The 21,397-nt window shown below is 43.3% G+C and overlaps 1 protein-coding gene across 1 annotated transcript in view; it reads right to left on the bottom strand.

Annotated features, from left to right (window-relative positions):
* The window catches only part of ANKRD55 (ankyrin repeat domain 55), a 131,948-nt gene that overhangs the window by 4,151 nt on the left and 106,400 nt on the right, over positions 1–21,397 (bottom strand). Inside the window, exons 9-10 of the mRNA XM_032280499.1 lie at positions 16,226–16,393; positions 9,251–9,915 (exon numbers count right to left, since the gene is read on the bottom strand). Coding sequence (XP_032136390.1) covers positions 9,251–9,915; positions 16,226–16,393 — 833 coding nt within the window. The remainder of the gene's footprint in view (positions 1–9,250; positions 9,916–16,225; positions 16,394–21,397) is intronic.

Genomic DNA, 21,397 nt, shown 5'->3' with positions numbered 1-21,397 from the left:
GGGGAATCACTTGAACCTGGGAGGTGAAGGTTACAGTGAGCCAAGATCATGCCACTGCACTCCAGCCTGGTGACAGAGCAAGACTTCGTTTCAAAAAAAAAAAAAAAAGCCGGGCGTGGTGGCTCACGCCTGTAATCCCAGCACTTTGGGAGGCCGAGGTGGGCGGATCACCAGGTCAGGAGATCAAGACCATCCTGGCTAACATGGTGAAAGCCCGTCTCTAAAAAAAAAAAAAAGAGAAAAAAAAAAAAAAAACGGCCAGGCGTGGTGGCTCACGCCTATAATCCAAGCACTTTGGAGGCCAAGGTGGGCAGGTCACCTGAGGTTGGGAGTTCAAGACCAGCCTGACCAACATGGTGAAACCCTGTCTTAAAAAATAAATAAATAAATAAATAGAAAGGAAAAAAAAAGAAATGGATGTTCGATACTCCAAAAAAGAAGGGAACACACACAAAATGTGATGTAAATCCATTTGAAAACTGACTAGATGGTTGGGCCTCTGGGGTCAAACAGGATTAGGCTTGATTCCTGGCTTCCCCACTTTTTAGTTGTATGACCTTGGGCAAGTAATATATTACCTCTCAACACCTCAATTTTTTCATACACAAAATGGTGAAAATAATTGTATGTCTTTTCCACTTGTCATGAGAATTAAATTGGAGAACAAGAGTAAAGCATTTAGCTTATAAAGTACTCAATAGACCTTACCTAAAAAAGATTATTTTATCTTTTGCCTATCAGTCTAGTAAGAAAGAACCAGGATTGCTATAGCAATGCTTCTAGAGTTTAAGGGTCTTCTGTTTGAGCAAAATAGCATGAGAAAAAAAAAGAAAAAACAAAAGCATTAGCCAAGATCCACCTTCCATCTGCTTAAGTGAATCTCATGGTGGGTGGTCTGTGCAGAAGCAGAAGCAGCCACCTCAGCAATGTTAGTGGATGAAGACTAAACAGAATTGACAGTCTCCCTGCGGGATAGTTTGTTATTATATTTTATCCTTTTGAACACTGAATGTCAAATAACTTTAGGAGCCATTATTTACAGAGAAAACATTCCTGTATAGAATTACATTAAAATTTATATTAGCAAATAGTTTAACTATCCATGAACACTTGAGCAGAAATTTGTAAAACCAATAATGAGATAATGATAATTATGAGTTATGTTTATGGAGTACTAACTTTTGTCAGGAATAGGGCTAAATGCTATAGGCATGATCTTATTTAATTCTGGCACTTTTTCTTGTGAGATAGATTCTATTATCCTCATTTTACAAATGAGGACCCTGTGACTTGGAGGAGTTCTAAAAGTGGCTCAAGCCACATGCTAAGAAGGGACAGAGCCTAGTCTTCAACCCTATAGGGCTGACCCTATAACTTGTATTATTTTGCCTCCTCTAAGCAGAAGGGAGAAGTGGGCAGAAAAGGGCTGCAGCAGTGACTCAGAGATTCTGTGTTGGCATTTTGATCAGTTTTCAGAAACAGGATGGAGCTGTGCATAGCCCAAAGCCATCTCTCATGTTGCAGGCAACTCCAGGGAGTGTCCAGCTTCGGGGACAGGGTCAAGGACTACTGTCCTAGGAAAAAAGGACAGGAAATGTTTTCACAGTGACATGATGGAACCAGAGGTGACTGCAGGATTAATAATAACAATGATAATAATAATAAATAGCTAATTCAGCAGTCATCCATTGAGCACTCCTTATATTCCAGACCCTAGAGTACAAAGAGGTGAGAAGCCAAGGTGTTCAGAAGGGGATTGCAATTGACGCAGGAGGAGAGACAAGTAGCATGTGGTTTTGAAGCTCCATGAGTAGTACTGTGATAGCGTTTGGGAGGGCATTGCAGCGGAAGGAATGGTCCAGGGAAGTTGAGGTTTTCTTGGATCCCATAGACCTTGTTCCAGTATCTCCTCTGCCACTTCCTAGCTAGCTCTATGACATTGGGCAGATGGGCTAACCTCTCTGCCCCAATTTCTTCAATTATAAAATGAGGATAAAATTTCTTTTCAATGTTGTGGAAAGTGAAGAAGTGTGCAGGTCAGCAAGTTGGAGCTATTCTTTTTTCTTTCTTTTTTTTTTTTTTTTTTAGGAGACAGAGTTCACTCTGTTGCCTAGGCTGGAGTGCATTGTCTTGATCTTGGCTCACTGCAGTGCAGTCTCCACCTCCCAGGTTCCAGCGATTCTCCTGCCTCAGCCGCCTAAGCAGCTAAGACTGCAGGCATGCACCACCATGCCAGGCTAATTTTTGTATTTTTAGTAGAGATGGGGGTTTTACCATGTTGGCCAGGCTGGTCTCGAACTCCTGACCTTAGGTGATCCACCTGTCTTGGCCTCCCAAAGTGTTGGGATTACAGGTCTGAGCCACCGGGCCTGGCCAGGTGGAGCTATTCTTATTAGAGTCCTAAGAAAGAGCCATATCTCCTACAGAGATCAGGGTTACCATCACATATTATGGAAGGTGAGTTTTGAGCTAGTTCTTTTTTTTTTTAAAGACAGGGTTTCACCATGTTGGCCAGGCTGGTCTTGAACTCCTGACCTCAGGTGATCCGCCCGCCTCGGCCTCCCAAAGTGCTGAGATTACAAGTGTGAGCCACCACGCCCGGCCTGAGCTGGTTCTTAAAAGATTGTGGGAATCTGTCAAGCACACAGCGGACAGAACCCAAAATGATAATAAGGGCCAAGATGTCATAGAATGAAAAGGTATGAAATTGTCAAGAAACTGAGACTTATTCAAGGAACTGTTGAAGAGGCAGGCGTGGGGATTTGAGATGGGCGGTGCAGATGCTGATAATGGGAAGTTGAGGCCTGACCATGCTGTGAGGGCTTTGCTTGCCCAGTTTAGAATCCTGGCCTTTGTCCTGAAGAGATGCAAAACCTCTGATGGCTTTAGACATGGAGGGGAGATGGGTCACAGGATCAGACCTAACCAGCCAGAAGACTGCATTGTTGCTGAGATAGTCTAAAAAATTCTAGAGAAGGAAGCTGTCATTTGAGGGAGAAAAAAAGTGCACACTTTTTTTTTCTTTTCTTGTGATGGCTTATAAATAACCAGGCTAGCAGACAACACCACAGAGCTTTCTGTTCCATTTTCTCTGAAGGCTGCCTGCAATGAATTAAGCTGATGTGCTCCAAATTCCAACTCTCTAGGATAAGTGCTTCATCCCCCATCTGGCTGCATCCAGCTCCTGACTGGTCTCAATAAATGTTAAGCAATAATCATTACAGCTAAATGTTCAGGGCTGCTGATGTAAGCATTAGATAGTGGCTGCCCAGAATTTTAACAGCAGCACTGCTAACCCATATTATTTCTACCAAACCCAGGGCAGGAAAGAAGGAAATCCAAAGATAAAGGGACGATCCAAGTTCAAGTCAGTGGGGTAGCGGGATGATTTATCCAATTGCTTTGCCACATTGAACTTTCACATGAAATATTGAGAGCTCAATGTAGAAATATAAGTTTCAACTCTCCTAGACTAACAAAGACGACAACAAAACCCACTTCGGTGTAGTGTAGAAGCTTCAGTGATCTCAAAACAACTATTGTTAAAAATGTTCACAAAAAAGTCTGGGCACAGTGGCTCACACCTGTAATCCCAGCTCTTTGGGAGGCCGAAGTGGGCAGATCAAGAGGTCAAGAGTTCGATACCAGCCTGGCCAACATGATGAAACCCCATCTCTACCAAAAATACAAAAAAAAAAAAAATTAGCCAGGTATAGTGGCAGTGCCTGTAATCCCAGCTACCCAGGAGACTGAGGCAGGAGAATTGCTGAACCCAGAAGAGAGAAGTTGCAGTGAGCCGAGATCAGGCCACTGTACTCCAGCCTGAGCAATAGAGTAAGATTCTGTCTAGGAAAAAAAAAAGTTCACAAAAATAAAATTCATAAGGCTAGGAAAGTTTTTTATATTGGGGAGGACAGTGTCATTTATTAAAAATTACATTGCAGAGAACTGGTAAGTATATCAACAATCTGGACTTTAAGCATTAAAGAGAGAAACACATTGCCATGGTGATACCTTCCTATTTAGATCTGGGTTAAAGTTCTGAACATATGACTAATAGCTCTAAGACTTGGAGCAGCCAGGCGCAGTGGTGCATGCCTATAGTCCCAGCTACTCGGGAGGCTGAGGTGGGAGGATCGCTTGAGCCCAGGAGTTCTGGGCTATAGTGCGCTATGCAGATCAGGTGTCCGCACTAAGTTCAGCATCAATATGGTGACCTCCTGGGAGCGGGGGACCACCAGGTTGCCTAAGGAGGGATGAACCGGCCCAGGTCGGAAATAGAGCAGGTCAAAACTCCCATGCTGATCAGTAGTGGGATCGTGCCTGTGAATAGCCACTGCACTCCAGCCTGGGCAGCATAGCAAGACCCCGTCTCTTAAAAAAAAGAAAAAACGAAACAAAACAAACAAACAAAGACTTGGAGCAAATCATTTAGTTTTTTTAGCCATGTAAATGGGTCCCCATGAAACAAAATGGTCCCAGCTCCTGTACCCACGGTGTAAGGAAACTGTGGCCCAGGAATATGACATTTCTGCTTTATCAGTTGGGGTTTATCCAAGAAAATAGAGACCTCTCTAGGTCTTTCAAACAGAGGGAATTTCATAGAGAAATATTGGTGATGGGAAAACTGAGAAGCCAAACAGAGGATAGGGTGAAAGGACAGTCCAGAGATCACCTATGGTAAAGAGATGTAGCCTCTGCTAGGCTGAAGGGATGATGGGAGGAGCTGGAGTTACCAAGGTCCAGGAGCTGGTGGGAGCCAGCACCACAGAGTGAAGGACTGTGTGGAGGGAGCTGGGAGGAAATGCAGTCTCCTGCAGATGCTGAAGGAGACAGGAACACAGCGGAACTACTGGTTTCCCTCTTTCTCCTGCTCTACTACCCGGAAGCCAGTTGGCGAGGGAGGCTGGGAGGTGTATTTCTCTGGGATAAAGTGGAGCAGGAGGGAGAAGACAGGCAGTGGACTGGAAAGCTGACTTACATGTCATCTTTAAAACCAAGGTCACCCTAGCTTGTCTGTACAGTGTAGTGCTTAACATAGGGCCTGACACACAGTAAAAAAAAAAAATCAAATAAGGCTGGGGGTGGTGGCTCACGCCTGTAATCCCAGCACTTTGGGAGGCCGAGATGGGCAGATCACGAGGTCAGGAGATGGAGACCATCCTGGACAACATGGTGAAACCCCATCTTTACCAAAAATACAAAAATTAGCTGGGCGTGGTGGTGGGCGCCTGTAATGCCAGCTACTTGGGAGGAGGAGGCAGGAGAATCGCTTGAACTTGGGAGGCAGAGGTTTCAGTAAGCCGAGATGGTGCCATTGCACTCCAGCCTGGGCAACAGTGTGATACTCCATATCAAAAAACAAAAAACAAATGTGTGTGTGTGTACATATACAGTATTATGTGCAAGTCACTGTTTTAAGTACCTTACATCTATCAACACATTTAATCTTAACAACTGTCAGTCCTATGAGTTAGGTATTTTCTCCCATTTTTTAGATGAGGAAACAAAGCCTCAGAGACCTTAAGTAACAGAAAGTAAGTGGCAGAGCCAGAATTTGAATCCAGCCCGGAATGGCTTTAGAATCCCTCTCAAGCCAGGCTCAGTGGCTCACATGTTTCTTATTTTTTGTGATGGAGTCTCACTCTCTCACCCAGGCTGGAATACAGTGGCACAATCTCAGGTCACTGCAACCTCTGCCTCCTAGGTTCAAGCTATTCTCCTGCCTCAGCCTCCCGAGTAGCTGGGATAATAGGCACGTACCACCATGCTCGGCTAATTTTTGTATTTTAACTTGAGACGGAGTTTTACCATTTTGATCAGGATGGTCTTGATCTCTTGACCTTGTGATGCACCCACTTCGGCCTCCCAAAGTGTTGAGATTACAGGCGTGAGCCACAGCACCCGGCCCAGATGACTTCTTAATGGGAGCTGATTCACATGGGGGACGTGCATTTTTCCCCTTCTCTACTTCCTTCCCCCTGCTCCACCAGCCCCTTGAGGAAAGAAGCCATAGGATAGGTGGTGGAGCGCACAGATGGAAAGAGCATATGTTGCTTGTGATCATGGAGCTACCAAATGTCTGGGAACTGCCTACTTCAGACTTCTTTCATGTGATAACAATAAACTCTTTTTTTTTTTTTTGAGACAGGGCCTTATTTTGTCGCCCAGTCTAGGGTGCAGTGGCGTGCTCTTGGCTCACTGCAACCTCTGCCTCTCAGGTTCAAGTGATCCTCCCACCTCAGACCCCCAAGAAGCTGGGACCACAGGCATCCACCACTACTCCCGGCTAATATTTTTTTGTATTTTTTGTAGGGATGAAACTTTGCCATGTTGCTCAGGCTGGTCTTTAACTCCCAAGCTCAGGCGATCCACCTCTTAAAGTGCTGCCATTGCCAGCGTGAGCCACCGCACCTGGCTGTGAGAGCCATACACTTCTATGCTGTTCAAGCCCCTGTGACTTTGGATTTCTTTTACAGGAAGCTGATATAAAAGAGACAGTCCAAGGCTGTCTTTGGAATGGAAAAAGAACAAGACTTTCAGATTTTCACATGATTTTCAAAACAGAAGGTATTAGTTTGGCCAGGACAGGCCTAACTCTGGAAAACAGGATGGGTTGAGGCCCTGAAGTGTCAAAAGGTGGCACACCACCGTGTTCCCTTCCTGATCCTTCTGCAGAAAAATGCAAACACTACCCATGCCACCAGCCAAGCGCTCCAGTGTTTTGTGGTGGAAGCAAAATATTCAATGGAGTTTTTCTCAGACATCAGGAAACAGCCTTAATGTGCTTATCCATATTCATCCTGTGACTAAATATGTATAAAAATATGTGCAAGGGAGCCATATTCCACGTCAGAGGCTTCAAGCACTGGGTACATGTCAAAGGGTGAAGACAGTCAGCTTCACATTGCATATTAAACACAAAGGAATGTTCTCATTCTAAAAAATATATGGCTTTTTTCTACTTTTTTAAAAACACATTGCTCTCTTGGTCTTTCATTTTTCTACTCTTAGAGAAAAATAAGTTCAAGAAATAAATGTTCTCTTAATCATACTGTAGGAAAAACAACAACTGAAAGATGTTTATTTTATTTTTTTTGAGATGGGGTCTTTCTCTGTTGCCCAGGCTGGGCATGATCTTGGCTCACTGCAACCTCTGCCTCTCAGGTTCAAACAATTTTCCTGTCTCAGCCTCCTGAGTAGCTGGGATTACAGGCAACTGCCACCATGCCCAGCTAGTTTTTGTATTTTCAGTAGAGATGGGGGTTCCACCGTGTTGGCCAGGCTGGTCTCAAACTCCTGACCTTGTGATCTGCCCACCTTGGCTTCCCAAAGTGCTGGGATTACAGGTGCGAGCCACCATGCCTGGCTTGAAAGATGTTTATAAGGCCTGTCTAACACTTCATGGAGAGACGGTAGAGTGGCATGGACTGAACTGAACTGGGGACAGTGGTGTCCAAGTGGACAGTGGTTACTCAGATCCAGCCAATTACTGCCATGTGGGAATTTGGGTTTAGTGTTGCCAGATTTTCTAGTGTTTTGAGAAAAGCTAGAATTCTATATTTTTATATAAAATTTAATAATTTAAAAATATTCACAATATATTCACTTAAAAACAAACTAAGGTACTGTGGCACCGAATAGGTTTTGGAAGCTGTTTTGCAGACTCTGCTTTTGAACAATGGTTCAAAAAATCACCTGTGGATCTTTCCTTATTTTTTTTTTTCCTGTAGAGATAGGGAATCTCACTACACTGAGCCCCCTGCCTCAACCCTTCAAAGTTCTGAGATCACAAGTGTGAGTCACTGTACCCGGCCTATGGACCATTTAAAAAATAAAAATAAATTTTTTAGTTTGATAAATTTATTTATAAGGTAGGGAATAGATACATATATATTTGTTTGTATAAAAATATAAATTCTTAGGCTTGGCATGGAGGTTCATGCCTGTAATCTCAGCACTTTGGGTGACTGAGAATGGAGGGTTTCTTGAGGCCAGGAGTTTACCACCAGCCTGGGAAATATAGTAAAACTCTATCTCTACCACACACACACACACACACACACACACACACACACACACACACACACACAGAGCCAGGTGTGGTGGAGCGCACCTATAGTCCTAGCTACTCAGGAGGCTGAGGCAGGGGGATCGCTTGAACCTGGGAGACTAAGGCTGTAGTGAGCCACGATTGTGCCACTGCACTCTAGCCTGGGTGACAGAGTGCGACCCTGCCTCAAATAAATAAATAAATTCTTTTTTTTTTTTGAGACAGAGTTTCACTCTTATTACCCAGGCTGGAGTGCAATGGCGCGATCTCGGCTCACCGCAACCTCCGCCTCCTAGGTTCTGGCAATTCTCCTGCCTCAGCCTCCTGAGTAGCTGGGATTACAGGCACGCGCCACCATGCCCAGCTAATTTTTTGTATTTTTAGTAGAGACGGGGTTTCACCATGTTGACCAGGATGGTCTCGATCTCTTGACCTTGTGATCCACCCGCCTCGGCCTCCCAAACTGCTGGGATTACAGGCTTGAGCCACCGCGCCCGGCCATAAATAAATTCTTTAGTGTGATACATTTATTTAAAAGGTGGAATATGTACATATTTCATATCTAAAAATGGAGACATGTATGTGTGTAAAATATCTGTGGATGGATAAACAAAAGATGCAGGTTTTTTTTTTTTTTGACATTTAGCTTTAGATGAGGGGCACTGGATAGCTGGGGAAGAGGCAAGAGGGAGAAGCTGTTGGTTTGTGTTGAGACCTAACCCACAAATGTGCAAACCTTTCTACATGTGTCCACACAAAGCATGACCATTTTCCCTGTTCCCTCACCAAGATTTTGGTTCAGTAAGTCTGGGATGGAGATTGAATGCCTGATTTAAAAACAATCACACAGACAAACTCCTTATTAGGTGATTTTGCCACACACCCCTAGTTAAGAATCCTTGCTAGTGGAAACAGTAATATTCTTGCTCCAACCTGGAACACACCACACGTTTGCTGGGAAGATGAGAAGGTACATATTTTTACTTGACAATTACTTGAAGAGGGGAAAAGCAGAATGTTCTCACAGGCCAGAAATCTCAAATCCAGTGCACTTTGGAAGAAAAGGTGGCTCTAATCACTCAATTAATTCCCACCCTGCCCTCTAGGCTATTGACACTCCAGTTCCTAGCCTGGTACTGTATGGGACAATTCCTGTGTAAAGCCTGCTGAGAATGAAGATGAAATCGAGGACATTACCTGATGACGGATTATGTAGATGATGAAGATGGGCTGGCATGGAGGCCTCCTGGTGACCAGGTCGGACACTGAGCAATCTGTCCAGCAGCTTATCAGAAGAAGACACAGTCCAAACTTTGTAGGAAAATACCTGTTTAGAATCATTCCTCCAGGGGTTATCTAGTAACATCTGGCAGCCAGTTCTGTTATTTAATAAATCCTGCTCACTTCGACTTTTCTGAGATCGCTGGGCCGTATGATGAGGTCCAGAGCTCAGCCCTGCATGGGAAGTGGCCCCATGGGAGGCTGTTAGGAAGTTATTGCCCAGGGTGATGGGTGGGAGACTCTGTGTTCTGATTGGTGGAAGCCCCTTGCGGGCCAGCGGTTTCTTTTCTGGTAAGAGATATTTTGAATTTTCTGAGGTTTTCTTCTTAAATTCAACCATAGCCACCTGATCACCAGGCTGTTCTTGGCAGTTGGTACCCATGATGCTATCAAAGGTGGTGATGATGTCATTGACTTCCGAGGTGTCCTCCTGTCTGTATCGGTCCCTGCTGGGATCCCTCTGATGGGCTCTCTGCTCTTCTTTCTTGTTTTTGCAGAATATTTGGTTGAGCATGTTGAACCGTCCCTCCTTCTTCTGGGGCCAACTGCTCTGGGAAGGAGGGGGTCGAGTATGCTCTGTTCTATGCAAATGTAAAAGAGCAGGGATAGTGTGTGAGGACAGGAAGTAGAGATATCACTCACTGAAATGCCAGCCCCCTATTCCATATGCTCCATGGGGTTTTCTGAGATCCCTCCTAGATACCCCCAAAGCCTTCTCAAGTTAAAGGCAGTGTGAAGAATTCACAGCACCCCTGACAATCCTGTCTAGAAGACACTGTTTTCTATGGTCAGTCCTTGCTCAAGGAGGATATTTCTTAGATTTTTCTTGCTCCTTTAAGGGATATCCTTTTATAATTTACACCCAAATCATCTGTTTTTGACAAGGGGTTAACTAAACTAAAAATTAGCTGAAAGTGTTGTTCTCACATCTCGAGGACAGTCAGTAGGAGCACAAGCTTTAAGTCAGAGATGAAACCTAAGAATTTGAGTTCAGGCTTCAATGAGCAGAAAGATGGAGAAGATTGCTGAGGTGGGGAGAGTGTGGTTTTAGGCTTTCTCTGAAAGAGATCCTAGAAAACCTGGACCTGGCCTGTGGTGGTGGCTCGTGCCTGTAATCCCAGCACTTTGGGAGGGGGTTCGAAACCAGTCTGGTCAATATGGTGAAAATCCATCTCTACTCAAAATACAAAAATTAGCTGGGCATGGTGGTGCACACTTGTAGTCCCAGCTACTTGGGAGGCTAAGGCAGAAGAATTGCTTGAACCTGGGAGGCAGAGGTTACAATGAGTCAAGATCACACTACTGTCCTCCAGTCTGGGCGATAGAGTGAGACTCCACTCAAAAAAAAAAAAAAAGAAAATCTGGTCCTGGTGCTGACCTGCTGACATTATCTCCCTCAGGGACCCCCTCCCCATTTTAAACTAAAACTTTCCTTTTGAAAAGTACTTTTTATAAAAGTATGCTAGGCTGAGGGCAGTGACTCACACCTGTAATCCCAGCACTTTGGGAAGCCAAGGCGGGCAGATCACGAGGCCAGGAGTTCAAGACCAGCCTGGCCAACATAGTGAAACCCTGTTTCTACTAAAAACGCAAAAAATTAACTGGGTATGGTGGCAGGCAGCTGTAATCCCAGCTATTCGGGAGGCTGAGCCAGGAGAATTGCTTGAACACGGGAGGTGGAGGTTGCAATGAACTGAGATTACACAATCGCATTCCAGCCTGGGCGACAGTGTTAGACTCTGTCTCAAAAAAAAAAAAAAAAAAAAAAAAGTATGCTGAAGGACAGGTGGGGTGGTTCACACCTGTAATCCCAGCACTTTGGGAGGCCAAGGTGGGAGGATCACTTGAGGTCAGGAGTTCGAGATCAGTCTGGGCAACATGGCGGGATCCTGTCGCTATTAAAATTAAAAAAAAAAAAAAAGTGAGGAAAGAAGCTTTAGTTTGGGCTCCAGCGAGAGGAGAGGTCGGGCGTGGTCACAGAAGAAAGTTAGCAATGCCCGATGTGCAGGCAAATCATAAAGGAAAAAGGCCAGCAGTTGTCGAGAGATTCCCTGAGGCACTATTCTGTTTGTGTTCCTTGGAAAATTCTGTGTGATTCTTTTCTGAGGCCCCAATTGACTTAATGCTTTCTGCGGTATGAATTAACGATGAAACCTGACCCATGTGTGTGCCCCTAAGAGTCAGATTGCAACATTACTTTTTGGAGTGAGATATTGCAATCTGCAGTTTGAAAAACATCATCACTTATTTTGGATGCATATAGCGAATGCTTTCTCTACAGGTCACACAGTGCATCCTTCGAATTGTTATTCCCATGTTGTAGTCTTATCTTTATTCTTTCACCTGCCAATGGACTTTTTGAAATATTGAATTCTAGGCTCCTCATACTACCAGAGAGAGCCCCAGCGCATCTCTGACATTCAAGTTTCCCTATGCAGATTACGTCCCTGTGTAAGCTGATGCTCTTCCAGCATCTTATGTAAGCCATCTCCTCCTCCTGTTACAGTGTGTGCTTTAGGCCACTGGGTCTCAAAATGCGGTCCACTGAACCCTTGGAGAGGGACCCCCAACTCTTTCAGGGCTTCATGGCATTAAGCTCTATTCATAATAACACCACAATGTTATTAGTTTTTTTCATTGTGCTGCCTCGAATCGATGGTGCAACAGAGGTGGTGGGTAAAATGGTGGCTGCCTCAGTACAAATCAGGACAATAGTGGCAACAATGTCCTTGCAGAAAAAAGTAATTTAATGTAATAATGTCCTTGTTTAGGCAGTACAAGTTATTTATTTATTTATTTATTTATTTATTTGAGATGGAGTCTTGTTCTGTCACCCAGGCTGGAGTGCAATGGTGCCATCTTGGCTCGCTGCAACCTCTGCCTCCTGGGTTGAAGCGATTCTCCTGCCTCAGCCTCCCGAGTAGCTGGGACTGCAGGCAGTCACCACCGCACCCAGCTAAGTTTTTCTATTTTTAGTAGAGACGAGTTTTCACCATATTGGTCAGGCTGGTTTTGACCTCCTGATTATGATCTGACCGCCTTGGCCTCCCAAAGTGCTGGGATTACAGGTGTGAGCCACCGAGCCTGGGCTAGCAGTACAAGTTATTAATTTGATTACATATTGACTTGAGCACACTTGTTTGACAAAACAAGAAGCACTGGTAAGCAATTCTGCTATATCCAGAGGAGTGATGGTTGTCTTGTGGTAAAGCAGCTGTGCAATTGTTGGAGTCGCGGGGTGAACTGACACTGTTTTCACGGAACACCATTTTTATGCCTTACAGACAAACTATGGTTATGTAGAGCTAAGTATTTGCAGAAATTTCTGCAAAATAAATAAAGTGAAATACACAGATATGGAGAGTAAAACAGTAGTTACCAGAAGTGAGGGTGAAGTGGGGGAGTGGGAGGTGTAGGTCAAAGGGTAAAAAGCTGCAGTTATGTATGAGGAGTGAGTCTACAGATCTAAGTAGAGCATGGGGACTGTATATTGTATGGTATACTGGAAATTTGCTAAGAGAGATTTTAGTTGTTCTTATCACACATACACAAAAGTAACTATGGGAAATGAGGGATATGTTAATTGGCTTAAATAGCAATCATTTCATTATGTATTTTATTTATTTATTTTACTTTTTCTGAGACATAGTTTCACTCTGTCACCCAGGCTGGAGTGCAGTGGCACGATCTTGGCTCACTGCAACCTCTGCCTCTCAAGTTCAAGCGATTCTTGTGCCTCAGCCTCCAGAGTGGCTGGGATTACAGGCGCGCGCCAACATGCCTGGCTAATTTTGGTATTTTTAGTAGAGATGGGGTTTCATCATCTCGGCTAGACTTGTCTTGAACTCCAGGGCTCAAGTGATCCATCTGCCGTGGCTTCCCAAAGTGTGGGGATTGCAGGCATGAGCTACCGTGCCCGTCTCATCTCGCTGCATATATTTATATCAAAATGTGTACACCTATATAGGTATACATATAAAATAAAAATATAAGGCCGGGAGCGGTGGCTCAAGCCTGTAATCCCAGCACTTTGGGAGGCCGAGGCGAGTGGATCACGAGGTCAAGAGATCGAGACCATCCTGGTCAACATGGTGAAACCCCGTCTCTACCAAAAATACAAAAAATTAGCTGGGCATGGTGGCGCGTGCCTGTAATCCCAGCTACTCAGGAGGCTGAGGCAGGAGAATTGCCTGAACCCAGGAGGCGGAGGTTGCGGTGAGCCGAGATCGCGCCATTGCACTCCAGCCTGGGTAACATGAGTGAAACTCCGTCTCAGGAAAAAAAAAAAAAATAATAATAATAATAAAATAAAATAAAAATATATTAAAATGAATAAAGTGAATATTTCATTTCAAGATAAATGACAGTTATTGTAGCAAATGACAGAAGTCTAGCTTTCAAGCAAAAATTAGAATTTTAGAAAACTTATATTCATTCTGTAAGCTTGATAGCATCTCAATATATAAAGCTTTTCCAATGAGATTGGTGGTGATACTGACAAATGTGACTTTTTGATATTGTATAATGAAATGTGTCATTTGGAAGATCTTCATAATTAAGTCAACTAATATTTTCCACATGACCAATGCAAGGTGTTAATAAAATCACACATGTGTATAAGACCCATTTAAAGTATAAAATATAGTAATGTATTCTAATGTGACAGTACAAAAAATTCATTGATATGGTGAGAATCTACACTGCAGTTAATCTATAGGAAACTACTACTTGTTAAGTTTTGATGTCTTATCAAAGAAAAATACATGTCAGGGCACGGTGGCTCACGCCTATAGTCCCAGCACTTTGGGAGGTCGAGGAGGGTGGATCATTTGAGGTCAGGAGTGACCAGCCTGGACAACATGGTGAAAACCCGTCTCTACTAAAAATACAAAAATTAGCTGGGCATGGTGGCGCGTGCCTGTAATCCCATCTACTCAGGAGGCTGAGCAGGAGAATCACCTGAACCCAGGAGGTAGAGGTTGCAGCGAGCCAAGATCCTGTTCCTGTTACTGCACTCTAGCCTGGTGAAAGAGCAAGACTCTGTCTAAAAAAAAAAAAAAGAAAGAAAGATACACACAATTATCTGAAAAGCCTATTGAGATACACCTGCCTTTTCCAACTACATATTTATATAAGTCCAGATTGTTGTTATATACATCAATCAAAACATGATACTGTGGCTGGGCGTGATGGCTCACACTTCTATTCCCAGGACTTTGGGAGGCTAAGGTAGGAGGATTGCTTGAGGCCAGGAGTTTGAGACCAGCCTGGATAGCAGAGTGAGACCATCTCTACAGAAATTTCAAAAACCAAAAAACAAGAAAACCCAGCTGGGCAGCTGGGCATGGTGGCACATGCGTAAAGTCGCAGCTACTCAGGAGGCTGAGGTGAGAGGATCATTTGAGCCCAAGAACTCAAGGTTGCAGTGAGCCATGATCATGCTGCTGCATACCAACTGGGTGACAAGTAAGACTCTGGCTCTAAAATAAAATAAAATAACTAAATAAGCACATCCCGAAACCAAAAAAACACAACACATTACATTGCAACAAAGTGAATGTAAAAAGCAGATGTGGAACCCAGCTTTATTCTATTTTTTTTTTTTTTTTTGAGACAGGTCTTGCTCTGTGGTCCAGGCTGGAGTGCAGTGGTGCTATCCTGGCTTACTGCAACCTCTGCCTCCTGGGCTCAAGTGATTCTTCTGCTGCAGATTCCCTCGTAGCTGGGGTTACAGGCACCCACCACCATACCTGGATAGTTTTTGTGATTTGGGTAGAGATAAGGTTTTACCATGCTGGCCAGGCTGGTCTAGAGCTCCTGACTTCAGGTGATCCACTCGCCTCGACCTCCCAAAGCAGTAGGATTACAGGTGTGAGCCACTGTGCCTAGTCCCCAGCTGTATTCTGTTAAGCTTGTATGAAGCTATCAAAGAGCTTTGCCAAAAATGTAAAACAATGCTGCTCTTGTCATGACAATATTTTTGTTTTGGGAAATAGAAATAGTAAATAAAACACTTGAGTTTTTAATTTAAAATATGGCATTTATGTTCATATGTAAATGTAATGTTTATTATTAATTTAAATGAATAACAATACATATTTTATTTAAAATTTCTCAGTTTTAATTTCTTTTTCTTTTCTTTTTTTTTTTTTTTTGGAGTGGTGTCTTGCTCTATCACCCAGGTTGGAGTGCAATGGCATGATTTTGGCTCACTGCAGCCTCCGTCTCCTGGGTTCAGGTGATTCTCCTGCCTCAGCCTCCCAAGTAGCTGGGATTACAGGCACCCACAATCATGCCTGACTAATTTTTGTATTTTTAGTAGAGACAGGGTTTCACCATATTGGTCATGCTGGTCTTGAACTCCTGACCTCAAATGATCCACCTACCTCAGCCTCCCAAAGTGCTGGGATTACAGGTGTGAGCCACCATGCCTGACCTCTCAATTTTAATTTCTAATGCCATACGTATTGATGAGTCTGACTCTCATAAACAAAAATTATTTTGGGGCCCTTAATAATTTTTGAGAGTGTAAAAGAGTCCCGAGAACAAAAGTTTGAGACTCACCAAATGAGGCAAAAGGGGGATTTAGAGGATGTGCCAAAAGGAGAAGAGGAAAGAGATAAAAGGAAAGAAGACGCTCAAGTTCAGTGAATGTTAGGCTGATGGATTAGAGCTCACAGCTATCATTTTGCTCCCAAAATGCTTCGTTCTGTGTTAGATAATGGGAAACATTAATTATATAATCATTTAATGTCTTTAATATTAGGTAACATTAATATTATAAAGTTATAATAATATTATTGGTGTGCAGCTTGGCAATTTAAAACATTTCATTCGATTTTATAAATATTTGAGAAGAATAAGAAAATAAGTAGCTCCTGGTGTACTCACCTGCTCTCTTGGGAGAGAAGTTTGACACACTCGGTGTGACCGCAGTACAGGGCATAGGCTAAGGGCGTGCTCTCGTTGATGTCCCGCAGGTTGCTGTCCATTCCCAGCTCCAGCAGCGACTGGACACATTCGGCCTTCCCTGCAGCTGCAGCCCAGTGCAAAGGTGTCCTGGAGGGGCCATGTGAAAAAAGCACAGTGTCTGAGCATGTGAATGGTTCAGGGTGCTCAGACGGCAACAGCTCCTGCTCAAAGTCAGGTTGAGGTGGGGAAAATCTTGTTGTTATTTACAACATAGAAATAGTATGTGTTAAATGGGGCCAAGGGAGGATGGTGGACATGTGTAGGGACCTCTCCTCTAGCTCTAAGTATTCCTTGCCTTCTGCACTCTCTGACCTTTCTGAGAATTTCCTAGAAGAGGAAGTAGTGGGTCAAAGGGTATGAAGCGTTTTGAGGATCTTTATACATAGTGCCATACTGCCTTCCAGGAAGATTGAGTCAACTTGTCCTCCTCCCAGCTGTGTTTTCCTCCTTCTCTAATATTGAACATTGTCACTAACTTTAGAAATCTTTGTCCATTTGGTAGGCAAAATGATGCTTCGCTGTTGTTTTCTTTTCTATTTAATTTACAGTAAGGTTGAACTTTTGAAATATATGTTTATATTCCATTTGAGTTTCTTCATTGAAATGATTAATGCCCTTTGTCATTTTCCTATTAAAGTATAAGTGTTTTTCTTACTAATTTGTATGTGGTCTTTATATCAAAGACATTGATTTTTTTTTTTTTTTTTTTTTTTAGAAGACAGAGTCTCACTCTGTCGCCCAGGTTGGAGGGCAGTGGCATGATCTTGGCTCACTGCAACCTCTGCTTCCCAGGTTCAAGCGATCCTCCTGCCTCAGCCTCCCAAGTAGCTGGGACTACAAGCACACGCCACCATGCTGGGCTAATTTTTGTATTTTTAATAGAGACGAGGTTGCACCATGTTGGCCAGGCTGGTCTCAAACTCTTAACCTTACGATCCACCCGCTTCGGCCTCCCAAAATGCTGTGTTCATAGGTGTGAGCCACCGTGCCTGGCTGACATTGATCTTTTATAGGTTACATGTTTATGAAAACATTTTCTGTAATTTGTTACTTGACTTTTAATTTTTTTTTCTGGAGCTGGAGTCTCACTCTTTCACCCAGACTGGAGTGCAATGGTGTGGTCTTGGCTCACTGCAACCTCCGCTTCCCAGGTTTAAGCAATTCTCCCGCCTCAGCTTCCCAAGTGACTACAGGTGCATTCTACCTTTCCCAGCTAATTTTTGTATTTTTAGTATAGATGGGGCTTCACTATGTTGGCCAGATTGGTTTTGAATTCTCGACCTTGTGACCTGCCTGCCTTGGCCTCCCAAAGTGCTGAGATTACAGGAGTGCGCCACCTCGCCCGGCTGAGTTTTAATTAAGTAATTTTTCTATAAAACTTTAAAAAATAATCGCATTTAATTCCTTCTTCATTTCTTCTCTCTTTTATGATGTTATGCTTACAAAGTCCTTTGTGGCTGGGCACGGTGGCTCTCACCTGTAATCCCAGCACTTTGGGAGGTTGAAGCAGATGGATTACCTGAAGTCAGGAGTTCAAGACCAGCCTGGCCAATATGGTGAAACACCACCTCCATTAAAAATACAAAAAATTAGCCAGGCATGGTGGCACATGCCTGTAATCCCAGCTACTCAGGAGGCTGAGGCAAGAGAATTGCTTGAACCCCAGAGGCAGAGGTTGCAGTGAGCTGATATCATGCTACTGCACTTTAGCCCGGGCAACAGAGCAAAACTCTGTCTAAAAAAAAAATTAAAAAAAAAAAAAAAAAGGTCTTCATTAGCCAAAAGGTACATGAATATTCACCAGTATTTAAACCTGTGTTTTATATAAATTTTAAATTTTATAACCAGTGTTTTCTTAAAAGAATAAAAAGAGAAGCCAAAGCCTCTGAGAAAACATTTGCAAATCACATCAACAAAGTATTACTAAGTCTAGTAATAAGTAAATAAAATCTTTCTGAACTGAACAATAAGAAAATAAACCAATTTCAAAAATTAGTGGCCGAGCATGGTGGCTCACGCCTATAATACCAGAACTTTGGGAGATGGAGGCGGGTGGATTACCTGAGGTTGGGAGTTCATGACCAGCCTGACCAACATGGAGAAAATCTGTCTCTACTAAAAATACAAAATTAGCCCGGCATGGTGGTGTGTGCCTGTAATCCCAGCTACTCGGGAGGCTGAGGCAGAAGAATCGCTAGAACCCGGGAGGCAGAGGTTGCGGTGAGATTGTGCCATTGCACTCCAGCCTGGGCAACAAAGATCAAAACTCTGTCTCAAAAAAAAAAAAAAAAAAAAAAATTAGCAAAAGATCAGAATAGACACTTCATCAAAGAAGATCTATGGATGGTATATAAGCACATGAAGAGGTGCTCAATAACATCTGTCATTAGAGAAATGAAATTAAAACCATAAGGCGGGAAAAAAGAAACCCAAACAGAACAAAGCTTGGCACTACCAGGTGCTGGTGAAAATACGGAGCAGCGGGAACTTTTACACATTCCTGGTGGGAATGTAAAGTAGTAAGAGCCACTCTGGAAAATAATTTAGCAGCTCCTTCTGAAGTTAAACATGTACTTATAACCTACAAATCCCACTTTTAAATATTTTGCTGGAGAAATAAAAACTTACATTCACACAGATAATGGTACACAAATGTTTGTAGCAGCATTATCATAATTGCCAAAAACTGGGAACAACTCAATATCCTTCAGTGGGTGAATGGATAAACTGTGGTTCATCCTATTCCGGTAGTACTGGAATACTACTCAGAAATGAAAAAGAATGGACTGTAGATATTTGCAACAAAATAGACGGGTCTCAAATGCATTCTGCTAAGTGAAATAAATCAAGTAAATCAGTCTCAAAGGATGACCTACTGTCTATTTCCATTTACATGACCTTCTAGAAAAGGCAGACAAATAACTAATGAGTGGTTGCCAGGGCTTAGGGATGGGAGAGGGCATCAACATGAGTTGATGGAATTATTCTGAATTTTGTTTGTGGTGGTAACATGAAATCATGCATGTTAAAACACATAGAACTGCACACCATATGTTGATTTTTGTTTTATTTTAACTCATACCTTTAAAGGAATTCCCCAAAGAATGTTATAGCTAACTTGGAATGTGTAACTTCAGCTCTGGGAGAGGATTTTTTCTGAACGATTATCTGAAGTGTACTGTTGCTTCAGGGTCACAGCTTGCTTGTGTATGTCTGTTACCATGTCACTGTGGTCCTATGCTGAGTGCCCTCAGCGGATTTGGGTCTTTCCAGTAGACTGCATTTGAAACAGTATGAGTCACCGCGCAGTGAAGCCCACACTGAGAGGATGAACGCACGTGCACTGTCACTTTGCTCTGGGTGGAAGTAGGTTTCCTGTTGACTTATTTTCTGTGCTTGTTCCTACAGCCCCTTTTTCATGTTGCTCGATCTCCCTTTCCCCTCCTGGTGCTTACACATCAAATATTTTGGCCAAACCCTTGCCAATAACAGTATTTTGGGTCTCAGTTCTCACTGTCCCCTCTGGTCATGGAGGCTTTGAATAAAATGCACATAGCTATGGAGTGGGGTTTAGCTGGAAAATGTGACCTTCCAACTTCACGTCAACTTCTGGCTCCTCAAACAGTAGGCTGGCAGTAAGGCAGGGAAGTTGTTTTCCCATTTCTCACTGAGCAGATTGTCAATATTTCCATAAGGATTTTTCTATTGTTATTGTTACTCTGATTCTTTGTTTTAAAATAAAAATTCTGAATGTACACGAAAAAAGAAAAGAACCATACACCATAAAAATAAATTTTACTGACTGTAAATAAAAAGAAAACCAGTATTTTCCCTTAGATTCATTTGGTTTAAAACTAAAAAGCCATGGCTGGGCACTGTGGCTTACGCCTGAAATCCCGTCACTTTGGGAGGCCAAGGCAGGCAGATTGCTTGAGCCCAGGAGTTTGACACCAGCCTGGGCAACATGGCAAAACCTAGTCTCTACACAAACACACAAACATAAAAATTAGTTGGGTGTGGTGGCTACATGCCTGTAGTCCCTGCTACTTGGGAGGGTGAGGTGGGAGGATTGATTGAGCCTAGAGTGTTTGAGGCTTCAGTGAGCCGAGATTCTGCCACCATACTCCAGCCTGGGCAATGGAGTAAGACCTGTTCTCAAAAACCAGAAAATAAACAAGCAAACAAAACCTGTGTGTGTGGCTATATGTGTATTTTGGTATGTGCAGTGAGGTCAGAGCTAATCTGATTGTAATTACGTAGCCAACTTTTCTCAACACCATTTCTTCATGTGGTGGGATTATATTTTGAGATCCTGATCTCTGTACATATTTTCTACCTCTCTTCTTTCCCCTATTTAAGGAGACGGTTGACTTTGTGCTCAACCTCAGGGGAGGGATATTGGAAAGTCAGGAAGGGAAATGTCTTTTTGCTTCCAAAAGCCAAGCTTGGGACCGAGAGCAACTTTAAGGCAAGGGCAAAATATTTAACTAAATATCTGAATGGAAATGGCTTCCCCAACACTGGAAGGAGGGTCCCTCTTCAGTGGTCAAGGTGGTGTGACAAGGGCATAAAGGACCACTGGACTCAGAAGCAAAGGCGACAAGAGCTTTGCTTCACTGGTAGAGGTAATGGGAGTGAAGGATGGGGAGTGTCTGTGGTGTGTCTAGGCAATGGGACCACAGGCAGCCCATGATCCCGCAGGTGCCCAAGCAGAGCATGGACACAGTTGAACGTCATCCAGCCTGAAAGGTAAGGACAGAAAACAAGTGGGACTCCCTCTAAGACTCTATTCCTATATGCCCATTGTATACAATTCAAGAACCACGGCATGCACAGTAAGGGAAGCAGGGCTCAGAGGGGCTTTAAAAGATGAGGTTAGGTTTCCTACTAATCTAGTAAGATAACTCAAAAATAGAAACTAGGTTAAATCATAGAGAAAAATCATTGTAATTTTTTTTTTTTTGAGACTAAGTTTCACTCTTATCCCCCAGTCTGGAGTGAAATGGCACGATCTTGGGTCACTGCAACCTTCCTGGGTTCAAGCCATCCTCCTGCCTCAGCCTCCCGAGGAGCTGGGATTATAGGCGCCTG

This window comes from Sapajus apella, unplaced genomic scaffold, assembly GCF_009761245.1.
Source record: "Sapajus apella isolate SASKATOON/1434 unplaced genomic scaffold, GSC_monkey_1.0 scaffold1, whole genome shotgun sequence".
Taxonomy (NCBI): Eukaryota; Metazoa; Chordata; class Mammalia; order Primates; family Cebidae; genus Sapajus; species Sapajus apella.
Note: the sequence above shows the minus strand (reverse complement) of the source record. Positions and strands in the feature narration are given on the sequence as shown.